This window comes from Neolamprologus multifasciatus, chromosome 16 (assembly GCF_963576455.1).
Source record: "Neolamprologus multifasciatus chromosome 16, fNeoMul1.2, whole genome shotgun sequence".
In the NCBI taxonomy this organism is placed as follows: Eukaryota; Metazoa; Chordata; class Actinopteri; order Cichliformes; family Cichlidae; genus Neolamprologus; species Neolamprologus multifasciatus.
Genome location: NC_140454.1, coordinates 28051157 through 28077302, shown reverse-complemented (window position 1 = coordinate 28077302; position 26146 = coordinate 28051157). Strand labels below are relative to the sequence as shown.

Here is a 26146-nt window from a genome sequence, read left to right as displayed (position 1 = left end):
AAAATGTTTTTTATAACCAGTAATTTGCTACACGTGCTGCATATAAAATATGAAGAAAAAAATGGATTGTGGTTTGTTTTACTGTCGGTAGGAGTTTCTAAATGACAAGAGCCCTTTTGAGGATTTGCTTGTCTGTTGAAAACAAGCAATCCATCTGTATTTCATATTTATTTCCCTGTCATTATACTCTAAAGTGTTTTGAGTGTTTGCAAGTCAACGGCTTTCTTGGCTGAGATTGATGCCTCCGAGCTTATTCGTTGACATTTACATGAGACAGGGGCCTTGGAATGATTCAGAACTGTCAAATGCATTAATGGAATTCCAGCCTCCGTGGACTGTAATGCTGGTTTGGGATTAGCTGAGAGTTATTGCAGGAACTCCTGTTATTGTTTCTACTGTTGAAAACTGAGTTTTTTTAGACAGGCCGCACTAAATAAGTGTTTCTTGTTGTTTTTCACCCCTCCTCTCTTCAGGGGAAACACTTGCACCTATCCATCTTACACACACTTGTTTCGTTGCTGTGTTATTTTGTTTACTCGAGAAACTTAAGGAAAGTTTTTTCAGGATATTTGCTTGTGTGACTTTTGCGGTTTTTTTTATTTGGGTTTTTGGAGACCGGAAACATTTGCCTGGAAAGCACAGTGGGTCACCTACTGTTGTTTTAAATGTTCTGTATAAATAAAACTGCCTTGACTGGACTTATCTGTTTAATGTCTACCAGGAATTCTAAACTTTTGGTCTTTACACATGGTCGGTGGTTGAAGTGCTTATCCTTGGACTGAGGTGTTATTTTCATGCCAAAAGCCATTACAAATAGCATTAACAGTAGACGCTTTGCAATCAACATTTTTCTTTCCTTTCAGATTGTTGTAAAGGATTCCTAAAATGACACAAGTGTTTCCTCCCATGTAGCAATACAGATTTATTGTTGGTCACTTGCATTTTGATCTTCTTTTTTTGTTGATGATTGCATTTATTTTCTGTTCTTGAGTAGTTTTAGGTCCTGCTCCAGAGTACGCTGTCAACAAGTATAAAATAACCACCAATCACTGATCAATCAGTTCTCAAGAAAATAGCGTCACTATTCCCAGATGATCCATTATACTCTGTCAGCACGTGGATCTAAACATTTGTTTGTCATGTATGCATGTCTTTGTCTTTTGCTGAGGAGCACCAGTACTAAATATAAATTCTTAGACACAATTATATTCCTTTCATTGTTTTTTTTTTAACTGGCAGCTAATAATTCCACAAAAGTTTGATTATTGTGTACACATTATGATCCTAAAACAGAGTACCTATTTGTACTTCTGGATCTTAAACCAAATTTACATGCAAGTTATCCTGCATTTAGATTCTGCTTTTACATTTATTTTTGTTCTGACTGTTAAACACCACCGAGTCAACAGAAGGAAAGAAAACTAAAACTGTCTGTTAAAGAGTGTTTTTAATCAAATAAATTCAATCCTCAATTCATCTCATTCTCCTGTGGATTAATGTCAGAGCTGTGATATTGATAAGTTAGTTAGCTTACACAGTTACAGATTTTTGCTGGCTTTCCTTCCTGGCTTCAAATATCAAAAGATCTTTTTCAATCTCACTGAAGCGCATAAAGTGCTTATGCATTCATACACCGCTTTTAATATTAAATTACTCTACAGTGCTTTTCCTCCCTCCCACTCACTCATACTATTGCTTTGTCTGCAGCAGATGTGTTGCTTTCAGCCTATTTATATTTTTCTCATAATATAATTTATCTCTCTTTATAACATGAGCTTATTTGCCGCCAGGACACTTATTCAGAATTGTGATTGATCAGATGCTGCCAGTGTCACCCCTTTCATGAGAACACACAGGGAAAATCCAGGGTTAACTTAGTGAGATGATATCTAGCTTCAAGTGACCAGTAACCCTGACTGGCAGTGTTAAGTAGATGAATCCTGATAACACAAAGATGCATTCCTCACTCACTTCATAGTACAGGCCTCAGATGAGAGTACGCTACCCTTTCTCAAACCAGTATACAGAGTTTAACTTACCTAAATAATCACTTAGGTTGTGGGACAAATGTGTATTTTATTGTAGAATCTAGCACTTCTCATTCCCAGTGTTTTAGCTGCTTGCTCTAATTTTTACTGTTAACTTAATTTGCAACTTTGAAAAAACATTTTTATCTTCTAATTTTACCTTGAGCACCTTGAAAAATTAATTTTAACCTTTTCTGCCTCTGGCAAACAACTTTCAACAAATGAGACTACAGCTTCAGAAAAATTCAAATATGTGTTTTAAAATCCACACATGAGCAGTACATCTGGCAAGACTGAAAATTCCATGGGAGAAAACAAGAAGACATCTCCAGTTTTTACTTTATTTGCAAAGATATGGGTCAACATAAGCAACCTTGGAATGGTAACAATTCCCACTAAAAGTTCCTGCATTTAGAAAAAACAGGACAAAGATGAGGAACAGCAACAGACAATCGAGTACAGGCAAAGGGAGCAATGTATACATAACTGGCTAGTAGCAGAACAAAGCACAGGTGGAAACAGTCAAATACAAGCAAATACAATAAAGACAGAGACACTTACTAAGAAAGGAAACAAGAAACACAAAGTAAAACCGAAACATAGCTCATCAGAAATCGAACATTTCTAAACTATAACAAGAAGACAGAAAGGCTAACACTAGACATGAGAATAAATACGGGAGAACACAGAAGGCAAAGGAAGAAAACAGCACAAAGAAATGAGGAGATAACAGAAGTAATAGAAACCACAGAGAGCCTAATCCACAAACAAATAGCCGGTTCCAATACCCATCTGACATGGAGGTGCAGATGAGAGCGTTTCTGAAGTATGCAATCTTAAATTATATAAATAATGCAAACTTTCAGGACCACATCACAAATTTATGTGGCTGAGGTTGCCACGGCAACATTAAAAATAAACACAGTCAGCTGCAGTCGAAACTGCATGTGTTTTAAACGGACCTCTTCTGTCCAGAGGGGGAAAAAAACCCCACTTCCAATTAAATAATATTTTGTTCATTAAGAGATTGTGTTCATTGGGAATTGTGAAAGAAGAAAATATTTTGAATCTTGATTTTTATTATATCATTATTATTATTATTATTATTATTATTATTATTATTGTTGTTGTTATTATTGTTGTTGTTTTTATTGTTGTTGTTATATCACTAATAGGTGATGGTTTTATGTTTTTTTAAATAAATATCATTGTTACTGATGGGAGAAGAACTTGATTGCCTTTTCATCCTTATGACTTTTGTTTTTATTCATGTAATCTATGTGTAGGTTTCCCGGTTTATGTTCAGTATGTGACCAAACTCAAATCTGTTTACATACAAACGTTGCATATCACTTTAATGCCTCTATCTGTCCTACAGACGATGAAATAATTTTTCGAAGCTGGGGTGGAGACGTTTTCAGAGTCAACACACGCACCAACGAGACAGACCTTCTGTTGAAAAATACAACATTTGTAAGTAAGAAATAAAAATTAAAAATCTCAATGACATATTTTGTCAGTATTGTGATGCAAGACTTTTTTGTGGGTTGCAACATTTTGGAAAGAGCAGCCGTTGTGACCCAGCTCAGGCCACTCACATTTTGCTGTAACTCCATGCACTGATCTATCAGAGTGTGTATGCTGCTGCATCAAGACATGACTAGTTTGAAAAGTGTATGTGTTCAGCAACCTGTGAAAAGGCTCGTTGTGAAAACAACAGCAGCAACTTAAAACTCACACTCTTCTCGTATTCTTGTTCTTCCCACAGGCGACTTTTAAAGCGTCAAAGTTCACAGTTTCTCCAGATCTGAATTTTGTCCTTTTGGGATATGATGTCAAGCAGGTGAGAAGCTCTTAATATTCCCGTTGCATACATTCACTGGTGTTTGGCTTGAGGCTGCTTATACTGGAGGTTTGCAGTTCATGAACCATGAACTGCAAACTGTGGAGATATCAACACAGAGCTGGCATGAAGGTATAACTTTAAGGCATATAGTCAATAAATTAGCAGGTTTGATTTGTGAGAATATAACATATTAGCCATGAAAACTACTAATGACGCAATGCAAAAGTGATGTGTAAACACATAAAAAAGAGGCGATTGAAGAAGAAAACGCTCAGAGTGTCATGGAAAGGTCCCACGAGCTTTGGCCTACTGTAACTAACAGAGGGTTCAGGGGTCTCTGTTCCAACCTTAACTATAAGCTTTATCTAAAAGGAAAGTTTTATACAAAGTCTTAAAAATAGAGAGGGTGTCTGTCTTTCATATCCAAACTGGGAGCTTTGGATTAGAAATTCTAACAACCACCGTAAGACACTCTATTGTGACAATATGATAGTAAGAGGTCTTTAAGATATGATAGGGACTTATTATTCAATTCAATTCAATTCAATTCAATTCAGTTTTATTTATATAGCACCAAATCACAACAGCAGTCACCTCAAGGCGCTTTATATTGTGCAGTAGATTGTACAATAATAGATACAGAGAAAAACCCAACAATCATATGACCCCCTATGAGCTAGCACTTTGGCGACAGTGGGAAGGAAAAACTCCCTTTTAACAGGAAGAAACCTCCGGCAGAACCAGGCTCAGGGAGGGGCGGCCATCTGCTGCGACCGGTTGGGGTGAGAGAAGGAAGACAGGATAAAAGACATGCTGTGGAAGAGAGACAGAGGTTAATAACAGATATGATTCAATACAGAGAGGTCTATTAATACATAGTGAGTGAGAAAGGTGACTGGAAAGGAAAAACTCAATGCATCATGGGAATCCCCCGGCAGCCTACATCTATTGCAGCATAACTAAGGGAGGATTCAGGGTCACCTGGTCCAGCCCTAACTATATACTTTAGCAAAAAGGAAAGTTTTAAGCCTAATCTTAAAAGTAGAGATAGTGTCTGTCTCCCGAATCCAAACTGGAAGCTGGTTCCACAGAAGAGGGGCCTGAAAACTGAAGGCTCTGCCTCCCATTCTACTTTTAAATACCCTAGGAACAACAAGTAAGCCTGCAGGGCGAGAGCGAAGTGCTCTAATAGGGTGATATGGTACTACAAGGTCATTAAGATAAGATGGGGCCTGATTATTTAAGACCTTGTATGTGAGGAGCAGGATTTTGAATTCAATTCTGAATTTAACAGGAAGCCAATGAAGGGAAGCCAAAACAGGAGAAATATGCTCTCTCTTTCTAGTCCCTGTCAGGACTCTTGCGGCAGCATTTTGGATTAACTGAAGGCTTTTCAGTGAGTTTTTATGACATTCTGATAATAATGAATTGCAGTAGTCCAGCCTGAAAGTAATAAATGCATGAACTAGTTTTTCAGCATCACTCTGAGACAAGATATTTCTAATTTTAGAGATGTTGCGCAAATGGAAGAAAGCAGTCTTACATATTTGTTTAATATGTGCGTTGAAGGACATATCCTGGTCAAAAATGACTCCAAGGTTCCTCACAGTGTTACTGGAGGCCAAGGTAATGCCATCCAGAGTAAGAATCTGCTTAGATACCATATTTCTAAGATTTCAGGGCCAAGTACAATAACCTCAGTACTATCTGAATCAAGAAGCAAAAAGTTAGCGGCCATCCAGGTCTTTATGTCTTTAAGACATTCCTGCAGTTTAACTAATTAGTGTGTGTTATCTGGCTTCATGGATAGATAGAGCTGGGTGAAGAAAGAAGCTCATTTGTAACCTTCACTAAAGCTGTTTCTGTGCTGTGATGAACTCTGAAATCTGACTGAAACTCTTCAAATAAACCATTCCTCTGCAGATGATCTGTTAGCTGTTTGACAACTACTCTTTCAAGGATTTTTGATATGAAAGGAAGGTTGGAGATTGGCCTATAATTAGCTAAGACAGCTGGGTCTAGAGATGGCTTTTTAAGTAACAGTAACTACAGCCAGCTTGAAGGCCTGTGGTACATAGCCGATTATTAGAGATGAGTTGATCATCTTTAAGATTGAAGCATTAATTAATGGCAGGACTTCTTTGAGCAGTTTTGTAGGAATGGGGTCTAAAAGACACGTTGATGGTTTGGAGGAAGTAATTATTGAAGTTAACTCAGAAAGATCAATTGGAGAAAAAGTCTAAATGAATATCACAGTAGCTGTAGATAATATTACATCTGTGGGATGATTATTGGTAATTTTTTCTTTAATCATTAAAATTTTATTTGTGAAGAAGTTCATGAAGTCATCACTAGTTAGCGTTAAAGGGATGGTTGGCTCAATAGAGCTCTGACTTTTTGTCAGCCTGGCTACAGTGCTGAAGAGAAACCTGGGGTTGTTCTTATTTTCTTCAATCAGTGATGAGTGGTAAGATGTTCTGGCTTTGCAGAGGGCTTTCTCATAAAGCAACAAACTATTTCTCCAGGCTAAATGATGATCTTCTAAATTTGTGACACGCCATTTCCTCTCCAGCTTAAGAGTCATCTGCTTTAGGCTACGTGTTTGAGAATTCAAGACATTATATGTGAAAATTAGTTGAAATTAAATTCTGGACCACACTATATAAGACAAATAAGGATTACTTTAAATTGTGAATTATATGAATCATGTAAATCAGGCCTTATATTCACTTTTATTAACATTAACAATCTCCATTCTGAGACATGACATGTCACCATAAAATTCAGTGTCCTGAAATTCTAACATAACGTCACAACGACTGATTAGTGCCCTGCAGTTTTACTATTAACTTTGCTATTTTAATATCGGCACATTACAGGTTGCATTGGGACACCACAAAAGCTAATTCATTTCTATGATCCACTGGGCACTACAATTTTAGCAACCATAGCTCAAATTGGAGTAGATAATTGTCTTTCTATTTAGAAGATTTTTCCAGCTGCTGACTAATTAACATTTGATGTGCTCCCAAGTATTTACAGCAACAATATATATGTGAGTGAGCTGGCTCACTCACATATATATATGAGCCAGCTTATTTGACTGTGTGTCTGTTGTGTTTTCAATAGCTTTTGGACAACAGTGGGCCTCAGGCATTGGATACACATAATATAGAATAGAATCTTGGCCTTATGAGGCCAAACTATTGGTCAATAGCACAAAGAATGATAAACAAAATGACAAGGTTTAGAGTTCCTTGGTCTGTGACCCAGCGTTTTGCATTTTGGGAATGTTAGGGAGTTTTCTAGTTTGTTGTCTTTATATTATAGTTCTGAATTTTGTATTTGTTTTCATGCTGGCTTTTGTTATTATGTGGTTAAGTTTGTGCTCCAGGTTTTGGTTATCATTCTGCTATGCTCAGTATTTGTCCATTCTGGGCTTAGTTTTGTTATCTAGGCTTAGGTTACTGTTTTCATGCCTGCCCCGTGTTCCACTTCACATGTGTTTCTCTCTGTTCTCTGTTTTTTGGTAAAAAAAAAAAAAAAGAGCCGAATAGAGCCGTGCACCAATTTTACAAACTGTTTTTATCTTTAAAGATCGTGTAAATGCAACAAAGTGCAATGAAAACAGGCTTACTCAATAAATACAATATATAACTATTTTGATTTAAGGTCCACAGAAGTCTGACTGCACAAGCTACAAAAAATCAAGAAAATATTTGATCTGTTAATTGAATGTTCTCAAATAAAAGCATGGTAAGACTATATGCTTTTACCAAGGCTGAAAATTCACATGTTATTCATGAATTGAGTTCTTGGACCAAGAAACATATCTGAATGCAGATTAATTTGTAACATCTTTTTGAGAATCAAAAAAACAAAATATTTCTCCAATATTTTCCTGTTTCAGCATGCCATGTAGATTGATTCCAATTTCCAAAATGATTGCTTCTAAACTGGTGTAAGCTCCATCTCCACCTCACCTCCTTTTACATAATAATTTAAAAAATCAGACAAAAAACAAAACAAAACCAAAACAGACAGAACAGTCACATCAGTTTCTTTGCAGGGGTAATAAACTCATGAGTCAGCCATAAATTCCATGTATGCATGGCATGTAGTGTCTGCTCAAAACCCTGTGTCTGAATATTACCTATAAAAAGATAAATGCTCCAAATTACAGTATTTCAGTGTTCCTCATTTTTGTTGCTGTGGCTGTGCAGCGTGTTCTGCTCACCTGGTTGTGTTCGAGAACAGGCCGTCTTGTTGGAAAGCCTCTGAGTAAAAATGCTCATGCTAAACTTAAATTTAAAAACCAGGCATATGAATTATTGAATTATACTACCAACATCCAAACAACATACCTTTACTTTTTCACCCCACTGTAGCCAACCCAAGAAACATCTACCCTAAAACATTTGTTTTAATGGACTGTCGTAACTTAAGTCACTACTAAAGTTCTTACTTAAGTTTTAGGCTCAACTCTGATACTATTGGTGCTATTTTTTTTTCTCTAACACAACTCTAACCCAACTTCCTGTTTTTGTGGCTTGCTTTTAGTTATATACATTTTCTATGAGTAATAGCTTTGTTACATGCAGTCGGCAGGGCTTTATGAAAGGGCTGTATGAAAGGATAAAAGCTTATTTTGAGCATATTATATGCTATACAGTATATGTACATCTGCACTACAAAGACATATTCTCCACTGTCATTGACCTGATTTCCCCCAATAGGCTACTTACTTGTGTGCGTGTACAGTTAATTTAGTCATTGCTGACCCTAACTGTTGTAAGAAAATCATTATTCAGACCATGCAGCACAAAGACCTCCTCACCATCTTTTGAAAATAAAAAGGCTATTTGTGTCATATGTTAGTATCAGAGCCATTATCACCAAGGACCTGTAATGTATAAAAACTGTCAGATACAATGTATCGTTGTTGCACTTTTTTTCTTTAGATTCCTTTCATTTAATCAACAAACAGAATCTACCTGATGCTTTAATTCAAACACACTGTCATAGAATTAAACATAAAGAAAGAGCCAAAGCTGTTCTCAAGCGTAAACATATGCACCCAGTGTGTAATTGCCTATACTATAAACATATACCTAAGAAAGAGAAAATTAAGGGTCATGGTTGTTGGGCACCCCATATGATTTCAGTATCATCAAACGCTTGTTAGAGTGGAAACCTGAAGCTCAGTCCTTGAAAATGTCTCAGTCCATGGAGGACAATGAATGACTAACAGTGAGGTACAGATTCATTAGCACAATGAGAGATGTTGAAGGGAACGGAAAAAATAACACAATTATCAAGTCCAAAACAGCAACAAATGTTATGGGGATTTTGGCTTTCTTCCCTTTTCTTTTCTTGTTTTTACAAGGTGAAAAGAAAAAGTCAAACAAAGGGAAAAAGTCAGTCACCAGTAAATGTACTGATGAACATGACTGCATTACTAATTGTAGCCATCTGGATTTACCATAGAACTGCTCATCACATTAGTCCTCTCCTCAGATTCTTGACCCTTGTTGCTGTGACACACAGCTGGACTCCTTAGTTCTTCAGTCCAGGACTTCCAGTCAGACTCCAAGCTCTTGAGCAGGCTCCTTAAGCCTGACAGGTCTCAAGAGTGAGACCCGGCTAGCTTACAGTATATGACTAGCTGGAAACAAACTAAATATGCACCCCTGCACTTGAGGGCCTTGGAAGGGGTTGGCCACCATTCTTGGCTCTCTGCAAACAAGGCAGAGTGCCCACAAAAGCAGATACTTTATTTAGCCATAAATGATTTCCATACAGAATCTGCACATTTGTGAGTCTCTTCATCACCCTCCTCAAGCTCCTTATATTTCCTGACCAAATTCTGGACATGCCAATTATAATATTTGTATAGTCTATGGAAATATGTGCCAAGTGACCTTTTGCCATGCATTGCAAGCAAATATTGTGAGGTGCAGCAGCAACAGCAGAAGAGTAATTATTTGAGCTGTGAATGTTTTTAATTTGGGTGACTTCAGTATAATTTTTCTTATGATTAGATGCCATGGAGATGGCACTTTGGGGACCATGAAGTCAGAAGTGAATTGTGACATATTTGAATTAAAACTATAATCTGATATTTAAATCCCCTTATACTGGTATCATTACTAAATGTTGCCAATACAAACAAAGCCGAAGATGTCATTAACCCTTCGGTTGTGTTCACCCCACCCCCTTACTTTAGTGTTCCCGGTCAAAATCGAGTGGTCAGTTTTAACACCTCTTAAATTGACATAAGAAACATTTTTCAACACCAAATTCAGTTCAGTGGGTGGGTCAATGGGTCGTTCAGTGGTCATTCAGTGCGTTGTTCAGTAGGTCGTAAAAGTGGGTCTTTCATCAGGTTCACCTTCCAGCAGGACAACGACCCTAAACATAACCCAAACATAAAACATATCCATGTGTTAGAATGGCCCTGTCAAAGTCCAGATCTAAATCCAATCGAGAATCTGTGGCAAGATCTGAAAACTGCTGTTCACAAACACTGTCCATCTAATTTGACTGAGCTGGAGCTGTTTTGCAAAGAAGAATGGGCAAGAATTTCAGTGTCTAGATGTGTAAAGCTGGTAGAGACAAACCCTAAAAGACTGGCAGCTGTATTTAGAGCAAAAGGTGGTTCTATTGACTCAGGGGGCTGAATAATTACGCACACCCCACTTTTCAGTTATTTATTTGTAAAAAAAAATGTTTGGAATCATGTATGATTTTCGTTCCACTTCTCACGTGTACACCACTTTGTGTTGGTCTTTCACGTGGAATTCCAATAAAATTGATCCATGTTTGTGGCTGTAATGTGACAAAATGTGGAAAAGTTCAAGGGGGCCGAACACTTTTACAAGCCACTGTATCTCAATTAAATTGTTTGTGGCATTTAAACTAAACTAAAAAGAGAATGGAATGCAAACAACCAAGTAAGAAATGCAACGTAAATCTGCTTTTTGACATTTAAGCTGGAAAATTTCAAAATATCTTGCCTCAAGCACATTTTATTATCTGTGATATTTAGATTGTTAATTGCAAAAAAATCTCGATCCTGTACGAATTGACTAAATATTACAATGATCTTCACAGCCAATTCTGATTATTGTTATTGTTATTTGTTCGTTATTTGTAATTATTATTTATAATATCCCATATGTGAATAAGAGGTTGGAGTCTGTTTACATGTTGTAAACATTGAAGTTTATAGAAAAAAAATGATAACATACGTCCGACTCTTAAATAAGATCTGCGACAAAATTGTAAGAGTTGACTTTGGGTGAAAATCTGTGTACAGATACAAAGAAGAAAACTGTAAAACTGTAAAGCTCTCAGAGTTCCCACACTGTGCAGCTGAAGTTACAGCTATGAATTTTAATTACTGTTCTTCAAAGTGTTATAGAATCTGATTAAACCCACCTGAACCTGTGTGATTATCATCTTGAAAATGTAACATCTACGTTTCGGGACTTGCTGCTGAGATGAATTCAACTGAACCATCTGCCCTCTGATTGAGTTTGATTCTGGTTTGTGCTAATGTTTAACCACACCGATGTGTGCAGATTGGGTCACAATGTGCTCCTGTACCTTGACACTGACACAGTGTGGGTGTCAGTGTCACTGATACAAAGAAGAAAACTGTGTGTTACATTTGAATCTCTTTTCTGCACATGCACAAAGAGGAGATATATTTTTTCATTTTTACAACAGCTTATTGTATGATATTAAAAAACAGATAACTAAAAAAAGCAAAGCTGAAATAACAATAAAAAAATAATAGCTATATTATAATACAACAGATTTATTTCCTGCTAGAGGAAATTTATGATTTTAAAACGAACGTGGCTAAATTTCAACATCAGTAAGGCCCACAGATCTTTTCCACTATGCTTAACCTTTGTCTTACAGTGGTGCTTGACACACCACAAAACATAGTGTAATGGCACATTGGGGCCGGCAACCCAAAGAGCAATCATTACCTACCCTCTCCGAATCATTTTAGTGCCTAAAACTAACCAGCAAGAGAAAGTAAAAATAGAAAGGGGTGAAAAGGAAAAAAAAAATCAACACTCTCAGCATGTTCTGGCAACCTGTCAGCTCAGTTAAAGGTGCAGGTCTGCCACCACACACGAAGAGTCAAGCAACACCCGATATATAAGGAAAACATTATCGTTTGAGGTGAGAGGAATAATGTCCAACTCCCACATGTCCTTCACTGTGAATACAGATGCAAACACCCCCTCAACACTCAGTCCATAACTGCAACAAACAAACGTGCCAGTGTATGTTTGACTCTGCTGTTTAGTATAGTGACTGCAAGCATGTGCAATACTGCATGTATGCAGTATTGCTTATTGACTGATTATGTATTGTATTCTTTTGGATGCTTAGATTTTTTTGTTTCTGCTCAGCAGTTTATCTCCAACGCACATTTCGCTCTGCTGATACCAAAAAATGATGGCAACCCTTCCTTTCACAGCCTCTGAATAACTATTTGCTTTATAAATATATGTAAATAATAGCATCTTGTTAGGCACTTACTACTGTAATAAGAAGGCAGATTTGGAATGGAATGGAATGGAAATACAAGCACTGTATACTTGTGACCAGGTTAGTAACTCCTGTTTAATTACTTCCTACAAATGTAGGCATCCAGTTCTAGAAAGTTCCTCCCCTGTTACCAACATCTATATACAATATATTCTCTTCCTGAGTTTAGTTACTAGCCACTATAATGATAACGGTAATGAGATGTTCAGGTAGCTCCCCAATAATACATTAAATTTTACCTCATATTTACTAGGTAACTCCTTCCTGTTAACTCAGTCAGTGATACCATGACAATGGAAGCACTCAATGCAGCAGCAGGTGGAGCTCCTAATCAAATCTAAATAATGTTTTTTGCACAATCTTTTAACATTACCATTAAAGCAGAGATCATATTTGAAGTCATTCATGGTGTAAATAATACACTCTGAGGCACACTGTATGATAATCCTATTCACAAATCTTTAAATGAGTTCAGATTAATATAATAATAATAATATGCTTATAAAGCAATTATCTGGTCAAAAATCAGCATTAATGTGGAAAATTTCAATTTTTTCCACAAACAAATCCATAATTCAAATTTCCATTTGCCTGATCTCACTTCATCTCTGGAGGACTGCAGTTCCACTCTGACAGCAAACTGGCAAAATCAAGTGCATAACACAATAAACATGGAACATTTTGTGATTAAAATAGTGCTTACTGTTAGCAGCAGAGTGCACCTGAGCCCATCAAACAGTCTTTTCTCCACAGTTCCTGTTGGTTTCTTCTTTTAGAAAAGAAGGGCAGCTGTGACTTTGTTATTTAGAAGAAACTGTGTGAATCTTTTATGGTGCTTGCAAGAAGTTATAATAGAAAATGGAACACTGTTCATTTATCGCACCAGAAAACTAATGCTGTGCCTGCATTCAAAAGCAGTGAAATTGCTTGTTGCAAATCATCTTACGTGTCACCTCACTCTTCCATTCTGTAGGCTGCAGGAACATCTTGGTGTCGGTGAACTAAGCAGGCTTCATAATGAGCTCTGTGTGCTTGATGGGACTGACACAGAGATTTAGAGGTGCTATCTCCTCCTGAGATGGACGGAGTAGATGTGTTCATCATGAAAGTGACAGCCTGAATCTATAGAGAGTAATGGCATGCCCCCGCACCACTGTCTCCAGTTGTCTCGTGAATTTATCATAATCATACTCTCTCTCTCTGCTGTACTATACTGCTGTTTCCATAGATTTCTGCCCATTTTTTTTTTGTTTTTTGTTTTTTTTAACGGTCAGCAGCCTTCTGACATTAAAAAGGACATTTGTCAGAACTTGTACTGGTACATTTACTTTTTGAGCTGGTGATTTTTGCAGAGTATCGATTGCTTTTCACTAGGACGTGCATGTTAATGAAGTGTAGTGAGCAAAGAGTGCTAATTACCGCAGTCATCCATTTACAAAAGCATTCAGGAAAGTTGATCTCTGAAACTATGCAGAAATGCATTTGATGAGCCTCATTTGTCTTTTCTGCACTTGTTACTTTCAAATCAATAGTAAAAATAGCTCAGTACATCTCAGAACTACAAATGAACGTCTATCATCATGGAGAAAAAACGAACTGTCTTTCTTGTCGCATGGTCTTTGTTAGCACGTTTATAAAAACCCACAAGCTCGTCTGATTAATGACTGTGTTTTGATGGTGTTTTTAGTAGCACAGCTGTTCAGAAGCCACCATGTAAACTATACTGCAAATGAGAATTGGCAGTCTAGATTTTTTTTCAATATAGTTGTTTAACCCTTGCCTTGAGAGTTTTTAAAAAGAATTTTAATGATTACAATGCAAATGCCTGTGGCAGTTGGAGGGCACTGTGCTACTTTGTTATTTACCATCTGACAAAGCTACCAAAAAGGAGAAGAAAGGAAAAAAATAGTTTTGCACAAATTGGAGTGAAAATGTAATTTGTTCAAAATAACTCCTGCCTTAATCAAGCCAACTTTAGACTTTAGTTAAAGCTGACATTCTTGCTGAAATGTTAGATTTTCCTGTCTCTCCTATATCTACCTTTCAGATAAGGGAGCATAGTGTTTCTTTGCTTTTAACAAGCAGCTAGATCGTCCTTGAGGCCTTTCATAGAGGCAAAAACAGAAGGCGCCAAAGAGAAGGCGATCAGGTCACTGTGCTTCAAAAGCCTCCACCCTTTCAGGCCTTTCAAAATAGTTAGACCTCACCAATGGATGGATCAACTCCCAAAAAAAAAAAATCAGTCACAAGGCTAAAATACACCAGTCATACTGGAAATTAAAAAAAGAAAAAAACTGCACAGAGTGTTCGATTTTGTACACTCAATATCTTCTAAAATACATTTGTGTGCTTTCCACAGCATGTAAGAACTGATATTTTGAACATTTTATCCATCTTTTTAATTTTTAAAGACATTTTCCTCATGTCTCTGCAAACCATATTAATGTACCAGTATCAGATACACAAGTTGTGACAGCATCAGGATGACTCAGGTATGAGAAAAACATCCGTTAATTTTTTATGCTTTTTGTTAGTCTTGATTGAGCAGTAAACTCTACTACTGCGATATTCTAAGACAGCTAAAAGGAATTATTCACAAGTGGCAAGTAACCCCATTCTGCTGAGAAGACACTACCACACAGCACATTCAAACACCTCCCTGCTGTCTGAAACAGTCTCTCCAAACATCCTCCCAACTCATGTGTCACCCCTGGCTGACAGCCTTATCAGGGAGTCATCACAGAGCTGTCACCTATGAGGGGCGTCTCCTGAATGATGCTGACGTCTTTTTTGAAGAAGGGGAAGCTTCTTTTTTCCTTCTTGGGGAATTCTCTTTGGTAAAGAGAAGAGGAAAGTCCAAATTAAGAGTGAAGGCTGGTGGCTCCACATAACTGAGCTTTTACTGCAGGGAATGGAGGAGCTCTACAGCATTTATCACCCCTTGGGTGTGCTTAATCTAATATTGTTATGCTAATGCTGCAACTGATTAGCATGCCGAGACACTGCAGTATTGGACCATTATCTCAGTAAATCCTAAATAAAATGCTCTGTGAGTGGATTTTCTCTGGTCATTTCTAAAATGCTGAATTGTGGAGCACTGAAAAGTGAAAAATATTTCTGATTTTCAAATGCATATATTATTATTATCGATTCAGTATTATTCCTGAGAGGGCTGTGCTTTATCCTTTAGTTATCTTCAATTATAAATGATCAGTTAAAGATTATTCACACATTACATTCTGACACATTTATATTTGTAATGGCAGAATTGTCTTGCACAGCTAGATATCTGAAACCTTTAAATGGGAAATCAAGTAGTATTTATAGTACACATTGTGGGAAACGGACTATTGTTTTGCTTACAGCATTTTAGTTAAACTTCGCAGACTAATGACTAATGTCACACAGAGGGCTAGGATACTCTCTAGCACCATTACTACTGTACCACAAAGCAGAAAAGCAGCTTCAAAACATGTACTAACAACTTCTGTCATGTGCTATCATCATAGGACAACGCTATTGCTTTGTGAGGACAAGCTGTCAGTTTGTGCGTAGACTGTAGACAAAGGACCCAATTGCCGAATATTGCAGGTATAATATCAAACAAAAGGAATGTCGGGCTGATCAAAGTTTCAAACAAGTTTCAAACATGATCCAAAAAGTCCAAACAGAGACATAAAAGATACCAGGAAAAACACTCAAGGTTATATAACAAACACAATGACAATGGTGACAATTGTGGAAAAATCATGTGTGGAACATGTCTACTTATTTATAAACTATAAAATGTATAGAAGTACTATAAGTGCAAGTCTTTGGTCCCCAAAATCATCAAAGAAACATCATATCAAATCATTCATTTCCCTCGGGATAAATAAAGTATTATCAATCAATCAATCAATCAATCAATCAATCAAAGTTCATTCTTCAGTTATTCAGTCTGTAACCTTCTTGTTTCGGTTTACTCTCACTGCTCTCAAATATTTCCTCAGTTTTCCATCCTCTCTTAGTTTTTGTCAGATTTTAAGTTTTTATTTATTAGACGCATCAGATTACTTCAATACAAATCTATTCCAGAGACCAATTTGTTGTTTTCATATTTTTTTAAATGGCACTTGTCAGGCTTAAGTGCCACTAATGCAATCCAATCACAGCTCGTGTTGCCCCAGAGTGTCAGCTGCATTGTGTGATAAAGTACTCTCATCATAGGTTCTATGACAGAATAGTAAAGCATTGTTACCATTTCACTGTAATTGATCTAAAACTGGAAACCATCCTGTCATGCGGTGTAGTAGAGTTCAGGAGAAAGCAATGTTTATTTACACAACCACCAGGTGCAGATATATACAGTGAGGGGAACAGGGGTCCTAGGTCCAAAAGGGAGGTCCGGGATTGGAGTCACAAACACGCTGGCTCTTCTTCTTTACAGCAGTAGAAATAACAGGTTAGTCACAGGTCCGGGGAAAAACTGTGCACAGGAGAAAATAACATTACACGGAGATCGCAGCAAGTCTACAAAGCTTTAAAGATTCGAGGCAGAGGTTCACTAACGTGTCTAGCATAATCATCCAGCGGTGAGGCTGTCTGCATCCCGGCCTTAAGAGTCCAACCCGTAATCAGAGCCTGACGAGATGCAGGTGTGTGCCAAGGGCGGGAGCCTGCAGTGAGCTCCGCCCTGGCAGGGGAGAATGTACACAAAACACATGTGGCCTTGTGGAGCTGGCCGGGCAGACACGGGGACCATGACACATCCTGTGTTATTGCTGTCACTGTCCAATTAAATACAGAGAATTTGAGGCTGCACAAGTATCACAGGTCTACAGATGAAGCAGAAGCACACTGATTAAAAGCAAATCATTTTTTTTAAACTGCAGCTGTATCCTTGGTATAAACAATAACTAGTTGTCAACCCCTGGAAAACAAATTATCAGCATTTTACATGAAAATAAAAATTTCTAGTACATTCAGACTCCTCTCTTGCTTCAATAGAAAGCCAAAAGGTTTCATTAACTTTTGTTCTCTTTTGTGAATGAAAGCAGAATTACCAATTAAAAGAACTAAAGCACTACCCTGCAATCAACAGTTCAGCTGCCATATCCCATTGGAGACTATAGTTTCCTCACCAAATTTAAATGTTTGCATTGGTGTCTTTGCACATGGACAGCATATATCACACTGTTATTATCAGTCTCCAAGAGAATAAAGACGACTAAAATACCATGAAAAATGTTAAAAATATTTTGTGGTGTGTTTTCTACGTTAGTCTCAGAATGTGTATTTGCTGACTTCTTGGCTGCTATTATTCATGGGAAAAAAAAAATCACATTTTCTGTTTGTGTGTTTGATTTTTAGGTCTACCAGCACTCTTTCCTGGCATCGTACCTCCTCTACAATCTATACACAAGGTAAAGAAACATAGAAATAAATCCTAAATAATATAATGGGATGATTTCTTTTTCATTTGAACATCCTTTAAGAGCACCGGTGTCACACATCTTAGGACAAAAATGTCAACATGCTATCTTTAACAGATGAATATAATCTTATATAATATAGGTTAAAAGTTAAACTGATAGGGCAGAGCGAATGTTCACCTCACTGAGATTTCAATGACAGTGTGTCAGTGATTGCTAGACTGATTTTGTGATACTTTTATCATTACCATTACATCAGGGAGGTGCGGGAGCTCAATCCTCCGGAGGTGTCTGACTCAGTGCTCCAGTTTGCTTCATGGGGTGTTCGGGGTCAACAGCTGGTAAGTGACTATAGAGCTTTATAAAGGTCACTATAATCTTAAAACAACCATGCATGAATTATATTCTTAATCTTTTATTGATTCAGTGGTTAGTTTACCTCAGGATGTATTCCCTTGGTTTCCATAGGTTTTCCTGGATGCTTGGTTTATTGGTTGTCACATTAGCTAAAGCAATGTGCTAGCTGTTCTTCCTGAAGTCCACCAAAAATGTAATGTTGATGTAAAACTGTTGTTAAAGGGTTTTATACACAGCCCCACACTTTCAGAGGCTCAAAAAAGACTGAATAACTGATTGATGAGCAGTTTCGTTATTCACTGAAGCTCTCAATATGAGGTCCACAGGAATGTCAAGGCAAGTTAGAGATGCAATCACTGGGCCAAAGAAACCTTAAACAAATCTGTCACAGAGATAGCAAAAAATTTAAAGTGATAAAATCAAGAATCTGGTCCATTCTTTAAAACAAGAAATGGACACAACAAGGACCCATTCACAACATCTAACTGAGTGATGAACATTATTGTGCATCGTTTTAAGTCTACAGTCCAGAGATACTTTTATGAATGGAATTACAAAAGGCTCCAAAATACCAGATACACTCAGAAACAAGAAGGCAAGATTAGAGTGTGCCAGAGAACATCTGAAAGAGCCTGCAGAGTTCAGAAAGAGAAAACAATCTTTGAAGAGATGAAACCAAGATGAACTTGTGTCAGAATGATAGCAAGAGAAAAGTATGGACAAGGAAAGATAAACAAAGCAAAGCAAAGGCTTCAAACTGGACACATTCAAAACCAATCCATTATTCAACATCTATTTAACCACTGATTGCAACTCGTTAAATGTAACTTATCAGGTCTGCATTTATTTGGTATGCATCTCTTCCTCAGCCATTGCAGCACAGCACAGATCACTCCAGCACATAATTCTTTTCATCTCATAAATATTACAGTTAAACAAATGCATGCAAAATATTCACAATAAAATCCTGCCTCTGGATATGAAAAACAATGCATAAATAAATCATCCTTGAAGAGTCAGAAATCATAAACTATATAAAATGCAATTTGATATACAGGTTTAAGCTTTCCCAGTGACCACCAGGACTGAAAAGGAGCTATATCCCATCCCATCATGAATTTCTTAACATTGCTTTAGGCTTCAGGCATTTAGAAATAATTGAGACACAAATCAATTGTCAAGCTAAAAAAGGAGACGCAAACATAATGTCGTTCGTTTTCAATCAGAAATGAAAAAGATTTTTTTTGCATCTCCATTTAGAATTGTTGCTTTTAGATCATTATGAAGTCAATGTTTTGATAAGTCATTACAGGGAAAAAAAATCACTGTAATTGGCTTGTTTTTCTCATTTTTCTCTGTGAAGTCTAGCCCCAGTGCAATCAAAATATTTAGTATTTTGGTGTTTATTTTTGTATTTATTTATTTATATCAAAAGCTAACTAACATTTTTCCCAACAAGTCAATTTTGCCTTCTTCAAATGTATATGGTTATGATTATTATTAATGATGAGCTAGATCTCAGAGGGACAAACTGTTACTATTTGTGAATTCAAAGATGCAATAAAAGCTATTCAGTTCAGAATGCAAAAAAAAAAAAAAAACAAAAAGAAAAGAAAAGAAAAGAAAAGAAAAAGAAAAAAAATTGAAATCCAAACCCACACACTAAATAATGCAAAGCATCGAGCACCAGGGGAAGGACACAAATGCTTCACAGATGGACAGAAATAAAGACATGGACTAAAGGGAAGGATAGCATTATACACACACACACACACACTGAGGAGGACTGAGTGAGAATCTGGAAGGAAAGCAGGCATGGTTGAAGATAATCAAGACAATAGCAGGGAAAAGGTAAAAGTCAAAACACGAGAGACAGCAGCAAACTATCAAAGCAAAGCAGGAAGTGGTCACAAAGAGAAGGAAACTCACACAAAATAAAATATAGAAGAAAACTGGACAGACAAGAGTGATGTAGATTTTCTTATTATTTCATGAATCATTGTTTTACAGGGTTAAGACATAAGATTAGGACATTCACCCTCAAGTAATAACAGCCAATGCTTCAAATACTGGAATACAGAAACCCAAACTCGAATCTATTAACTTAACATTTAAATCCTAAACCATCAGGACCAGAATATAAACTAGTTTTTGATATTTTATACATCACACGATGATACAATCAGTGGAGAAAGTGATCAGCAAAAGAACCGAAAGGTCTGTGAACAGAATGAGATGGACCCCAGGCCTTTATGCATGCACAAAGGTGAAAAGCAATGTTTAATTTGCAATCTTACATAATATTGCTTTATTGTTGCTGTAATTTATGCCACATATTATTTTTTCTTTGCTCAGCAGGGGAAAAAAAACAAAACAAAACCCTGAATAAAGATTGTTTGTGACTTGAGAGAACAGACAAACTACCCTTAAACCAAACAATTATTGTGAGGAGAAGTCAGTTTCACTAATCAAGCTGTTGCTGAAAGACATCTTGTTGGGTGACTGGAGCTCTCTGTGTGAGTAATGCCTCCAACGTGCCGTGCATCATGCACCGAATAATCAGTCCATTATTTTCTCCAGTGCAGACAAGGAAGGTAATTAAGCATTCGATAGCATATTTATCTCGTTTCCTCAGTATTTATACCTGCCCCCAGTGGAACCTGTTCACCAGGAAGCCCTGCAGCAGTGTGTCACGGTGCTAATGACAAAGTAGTTTTCATTACTTATGAGCTCTCCCAGCATATTTATCTGTGTTAGATGAGCCACTCTCTGAGTGTGTTTTTATCAATGGACCAGTCGCAGTGATCCTTTACCTATTTGTTCAGTGGAGGTGTTCCATCACCTTGGCCCAAAAAGAAATTGGGCCATAATTTTAAAACTAGTACATGTCTAAAAAGCAATGCATCTTAAAATTCATGAAATAAATCAAGCTTGGGGACATAAATACAAGCTGGTATTATCTTTCTCTTGTTTTCATACATTACGGTATCTTCTCTCTTTTGTTTACTTACTCCATTAACTTTTTATTTCCTCTATTCCACAGGTGTACATATTTGAAAACAACATCTACTACCAAATGGATGTTCAGAGCAGCTCGTGGAGGCTCACGTCATCTGGGGAGGAGGGGGTTGTCTTCAATGGCATCTCAGACTGGCTCTATGAGGGTAAGTATGAGGCTGCAAGGTCGCAAACTGCCACAGAAAAGTTTCTGCTTTTTAGTTCACAGCTACTATTCTGTAAGATTCTGCATGCCTATTCAAGAAATCTTTGTAATGAAAGATAATTTTTTATGGACTACATTGTTTTTGTTTGATTTGTACCATCTTATATTAATCTACTATACTATACTTAATGTACTACTATCTTTTCTTTTTCTATTATTATCTTAATGTTAAATCCTAAACATATATTAACATGCTATTATAAGAAGTATGTACCATATCTCCTCATCAACAAGCAGGCCAATCTGAATGAAACGTTCCAGAAACACTGTCAGACATTTTCCTGTTGTTGATGTTGTTGTGTATTCATCATCCCCCTGCAATCAGCAATGCAATTTTGTTCGAGTCACCACTAAATACAGACACTGGCCTGCAGGTTTGATGATAACTAGTTCAACTCACTCAAAGAACCTTCGGAGAACTTCTGTCCAAACCTTCTGCCACTTTTAAGCTTTATAGTGTTAGACTTTTCAGAGTTTCATTGTGTAGCTCTTTGCTGATGTTTTACATAAAATGTATGTTAAAACATTTCTTTTTAAGTGCTGAACAGACAGATATTACCTTCAGACAGATATTTACCTGGTAGAGAACAAAAACAAAAACGATGCTGAATTTCAAACTCATTGGTCATCACGGAGAAATTATAGGAGAAATGGATGTGGTAGTCCCACTCAGTCTTAGTAATGTGCAATAATGTACAGTAACCATTTATTAAGAAGGCAACATGTACGCAGCTGTGGAAAGAAACCTCTTTATGGGCAAAAGGTTCTTCAGATCACTGCTGATGAGATCGACATGAGGTAACAACAGAAGCAAACTGATTTTAGAAGTCCCTAACCTAAGTCTTCTGCAATCTGTCATGCATGCTGGCACTGGACTCAAAAGGCAGGACTCTGAACTGTGCAATCAAACAAGTGGGTTTATTTACAACACCGGTGATATGTACATATGTACAGTGAGACGGGGAGAAGAGGGGTCCAGGGATTCCAAGGCTAGGTCCAGGGGTGGGAAAAGGGGAACACACGCTCACACTCCACTATGTACAATCCAAATCCAGATTCCACACCGTCCACTCCAACACTGCGCTCACTCTGGAGAGTGAATGCTCAACTGGGAAGGGTCCAGGGAAGACAGGTTCAGGTCTATACAAGGGAGATTGAGACAGACATCAGAGAAACACTCAGGAACACAGGGAGGTCAACAAGAGACTAAGCCAGGGTACACTAACACTAGTAAGTACAATGCTCCAGTGAGGCACACCACTCCAACCAGGCTCCTTAAGTATGGTTGGTGTTTATCAGCCGTGATAAGCCACAGGTGCGTGTGCATGTCTGTGAAGATCAGGTGACCACTGGAGGCAGCAACACACCCCAGGACAGCCACTGGTGGATCATGACATAATCTTTTACAAAAATAAGCTTCTTTTCATATACAAACTTCAACTGCCCAAAGATCAGGACCAAAATGAGTGTTTTATTGTAGCAGATCTAGGATACAGTTACAGTTTAAGTTTAAACCAACCTGATAGGACTATTATCTGTGCGTTTTATTATTTGAGTTTGTTTTACTGTAAATGCAAATAAAACTTTTTATTTTTATGCAGTAAAACTGTACTTTGTTTAAAGTCTCACCCCTTTTAATTTAATTTTAAAAAGTTGATGTTAAAATCTGAGTATTGTGTACATTGCATTAAAAAAAAACTAATTAAACTTCCATTTCTTTTGACTTGGGCTTTCAGATTGTTTTGGTTTGTCTTTGCAGAGATGGTACTGCACACTCAGGTGGCCCACTGGTGGTCACCAGACGGCTCGAGATTGGCTTACCTCACCATCAACGACTCCCTGGTCCCTACAATGTTCCTCCCCCGTTTCACAGGCTCCCTTTACCCTAGAGGGAAAGAGTATCCTTATCCAAAGGTGGGAGTCATAAAAGTCAAGCTGAAGTATACACTGTGTTTAATTATAAAATTAAAGGTAGTAAAAACTTATGACATCACTGCTCTGATGCTAGGCTCAGATGTGCTGTTCCACCCAGAATAACATGCATTTAGAGTAGTTGGTACTGTATAACCAGCTGAATCCACTATAATCTGAAAAGAGGATAGTGTTCCTTTTATTGCAGCTATATTGTATCAAACCGGTGCGATCAGTAATACAACTACTGGCTCTCTCCTTAAGCTGATCCATAAAGGTTAGCGAATCCTTTTGTTGTTTAATTCATGCTAGCGCTGACTTGCTCCCTTTGAAGAGGGATGGCTGCAGGGATCTGTGGCACTGGGAGGGAAACTAGCATGATACGCTTCAGCAAGGCAAGTTAACACACCTCCCATCTCTTGATGTGGATGTTTAGCGTATCAAATGCCTTTTAGATGGGAGATTGGTTGAGGAAAAATGAGGGTCATAAGGTGGAGGGCAACCTCATTTGTTGGTTTAGACCTGACCACAGATGGGGAGGAATAGAAGGAAGATGTGTTGTTAATGAAGCACTGCTCCTGATCTTAGAATTGCCCATTCAGTGAATAAAAAAAACACTACATTGACATTTTGTTGCTTACATCCTTGAGAGAGGTCAGAGTTGAAATGTTATGGGACTAAATGAAGCAGAGATTTAATTGCTTTCTCGTTCATTTTGTCTTTGGGAGCAGTGATGCTGCTCGGCAGTCTGACAGTTATACCTCTGGGCCAGTCACTCTGGGATAAATTTGTGTGGGTGTCTCCTCTGTGAGTGAATACATGGTAAAAAAGCACACCCCAGTGGGAGTCTTTTATGGGCACATTATTAATAGTGACAAACTGTTCCACACTGCACTCTGGCCTATGCTAGATTTTCCTGACCAGCCTCAATGTGTGAACAACAAGGCCAAAACTATGCCCCAGAGATGCACATTGGAAATGCAGTATTAAAGTTGTCTGTCTCAAGAATTGTATCGTAACTCAGTCCACAATCGATGATAATGCTATGGTTTGTGTTTATAGGCAAATAATTTAAGAGAAAAATGAGCCATTAACCAGCCTGTGTGGTCTGTTGGATTTTGGGAGTGTAAGTTTCTGTACAAACAGGTCATTTGAGCTGAAAGCTAAGCAGCTCACCATAAAAATGTTTGCATTTATGTGTTGTTTTTAATAATAATCATCTCATTTTATCATGTTAGCATGCTTAAATTTGATAATTACATTGATAGTAGATAGCACAGTCCCACTCCTGATTTAATGAATCATTAGTCAGAACTCCTTAGCATCATATTTGAACAAATCAAGTTTTTAATGTGCATGGTTAAAGTTGTGATCAGGCAGATTTTAACTGAAGCCACACTTTTTCTGAACACAGCTGAGCAGTTGTGGTGCTGAGAGTATTAAAGCAAATCTCCTAAATGGGATATAAAATTACAGTTTGACAGAGGTGATTTTTGTGAGTGCTTGAACAGTTTAGAGGTAGATGTTGTATATTTAAAGGTAAACCAGCATTGGTACAGTTGCATATGCAAATTTTGCTAAAAGCATGGTTTGCTAATGGTTTCACTGCTAAAGGAACAAATAAAGTAGGTATCTAAAGAAATGTATATTGGTTGTTAACAACTGCAAAAAGATTAACAAGTGAAATTAATGTAACAAATATGATAGGATACAGTTCACTACTGTGACAAATTGGCAACCAGTACAGACAGTATACTACCTCTTACCCTATGAGAGGAAGGGCTAAGCTACACCCACCTTCCAACTTGATATTTTATGGCCGGAATAGCCGGGATGTTTGTACGGCGAATCCAAAAGCAGAAAAGGGAAAGACGGAACTGAATCAAACTGAACACGTACATGGGAAACATGAACCTGAGCAGTAGAAATAAAACTCTGTGACATGACTTGACGTGGAGACAACAGACAACCCAACAAAGAACAGAGGGAGATAGAGGACTTAAATACACAGAAGGGTAATGAGGGAAGCAGAAACAGCTGGGGAGACACAGCTGACACAAATGATCATGACACCACAGGTAAAAGTAAAACTAACACACTGAACATGGAAACACTAGACCTTTTCAAATGAAAACAGGAAACATAGAGAGACACAGACATGACAACCAAACTTGACAATAGGATGTGGAACACACAGACATGAATTACATGGCAGACTCGGGGAACAGAAAGGAACACAGGGAGAAGGACATGGCAACGGATAAGGGAGACGAGAGGGAGAGGGAAACACAAGGGGAACCTGCATACACAAGGAGCTCACACATGACAAACAGGAAGAGACTCATGAAGACTAAGACATTAATGAAACATAGACTACAATACCACTCAACTAAACCCTAACTAAATAACAACACAAGAAGTTTGCATTCATGCAGTCTAACATAAGAAAATCAAAAATACAAAATAAACTCAAAATGTTGGGTCACAGACCCAGCCCCTGACAGGATAAGTGCTTAAAAAATGGATGGATGCACGGATGGATGGATTGTTAAAATGGTTAACTATGACTTTGCTAAACACAAAATTATAACAAGGCCACCTCAGCTAAGAACATTAAAGTTGTTGTTGAGGGTTTGAGGTTTTGGCTGAAGGGACCTTAAGATAGAAAACAGTTGGTAATCATCTCTCAATATTTTGATTGTCACTGGTTAGATAAACTACAAAGTAGTAAGTTACTGGGTTACAGTAGTAGAAAGTATATAAAAAACATTACTCTTGCTAGTTTTCAGATGTGCTT

At 37.5% G+C, this 26146-nt stretch overlaps 1 protein-coding gene across 2 annotated transcripts in view; it reads left to right on the top strand.

Moving 5' to 3' along the window:
- LOC146500971 (inactive dipeptidyl peptidase 10) overlaps positions 1-26146 on the top strand; it is a 135845-nt gene that overhangs the window by 86092 nt on the left and 23607 nt on the right. For both annotated transcript variants that reach the window (XM_085136353.1, XM_085136352.1), the window contains exons 4-9: positions 3406-3500; positions 3796-3870; positions 17797-17849; positions 18118-18199; positions 21259-21379; positions 23198-23352. In XM_085136353.1, the coding sequence (XP_084992479.1) occupies positions 3406-3500; positions 3796-3870; positions 17797-17849; positions 18118-18199; positions 21259-21379; positions 23198-23352 (581 nt within the window). The remainder of the gene's footprint in view (positions 1-3405; positions 3501-3795; positions 3871-17796; positions 17850-18117; positions 18200-21258; positions 21380-23197; positions 23353-26146) is intronic.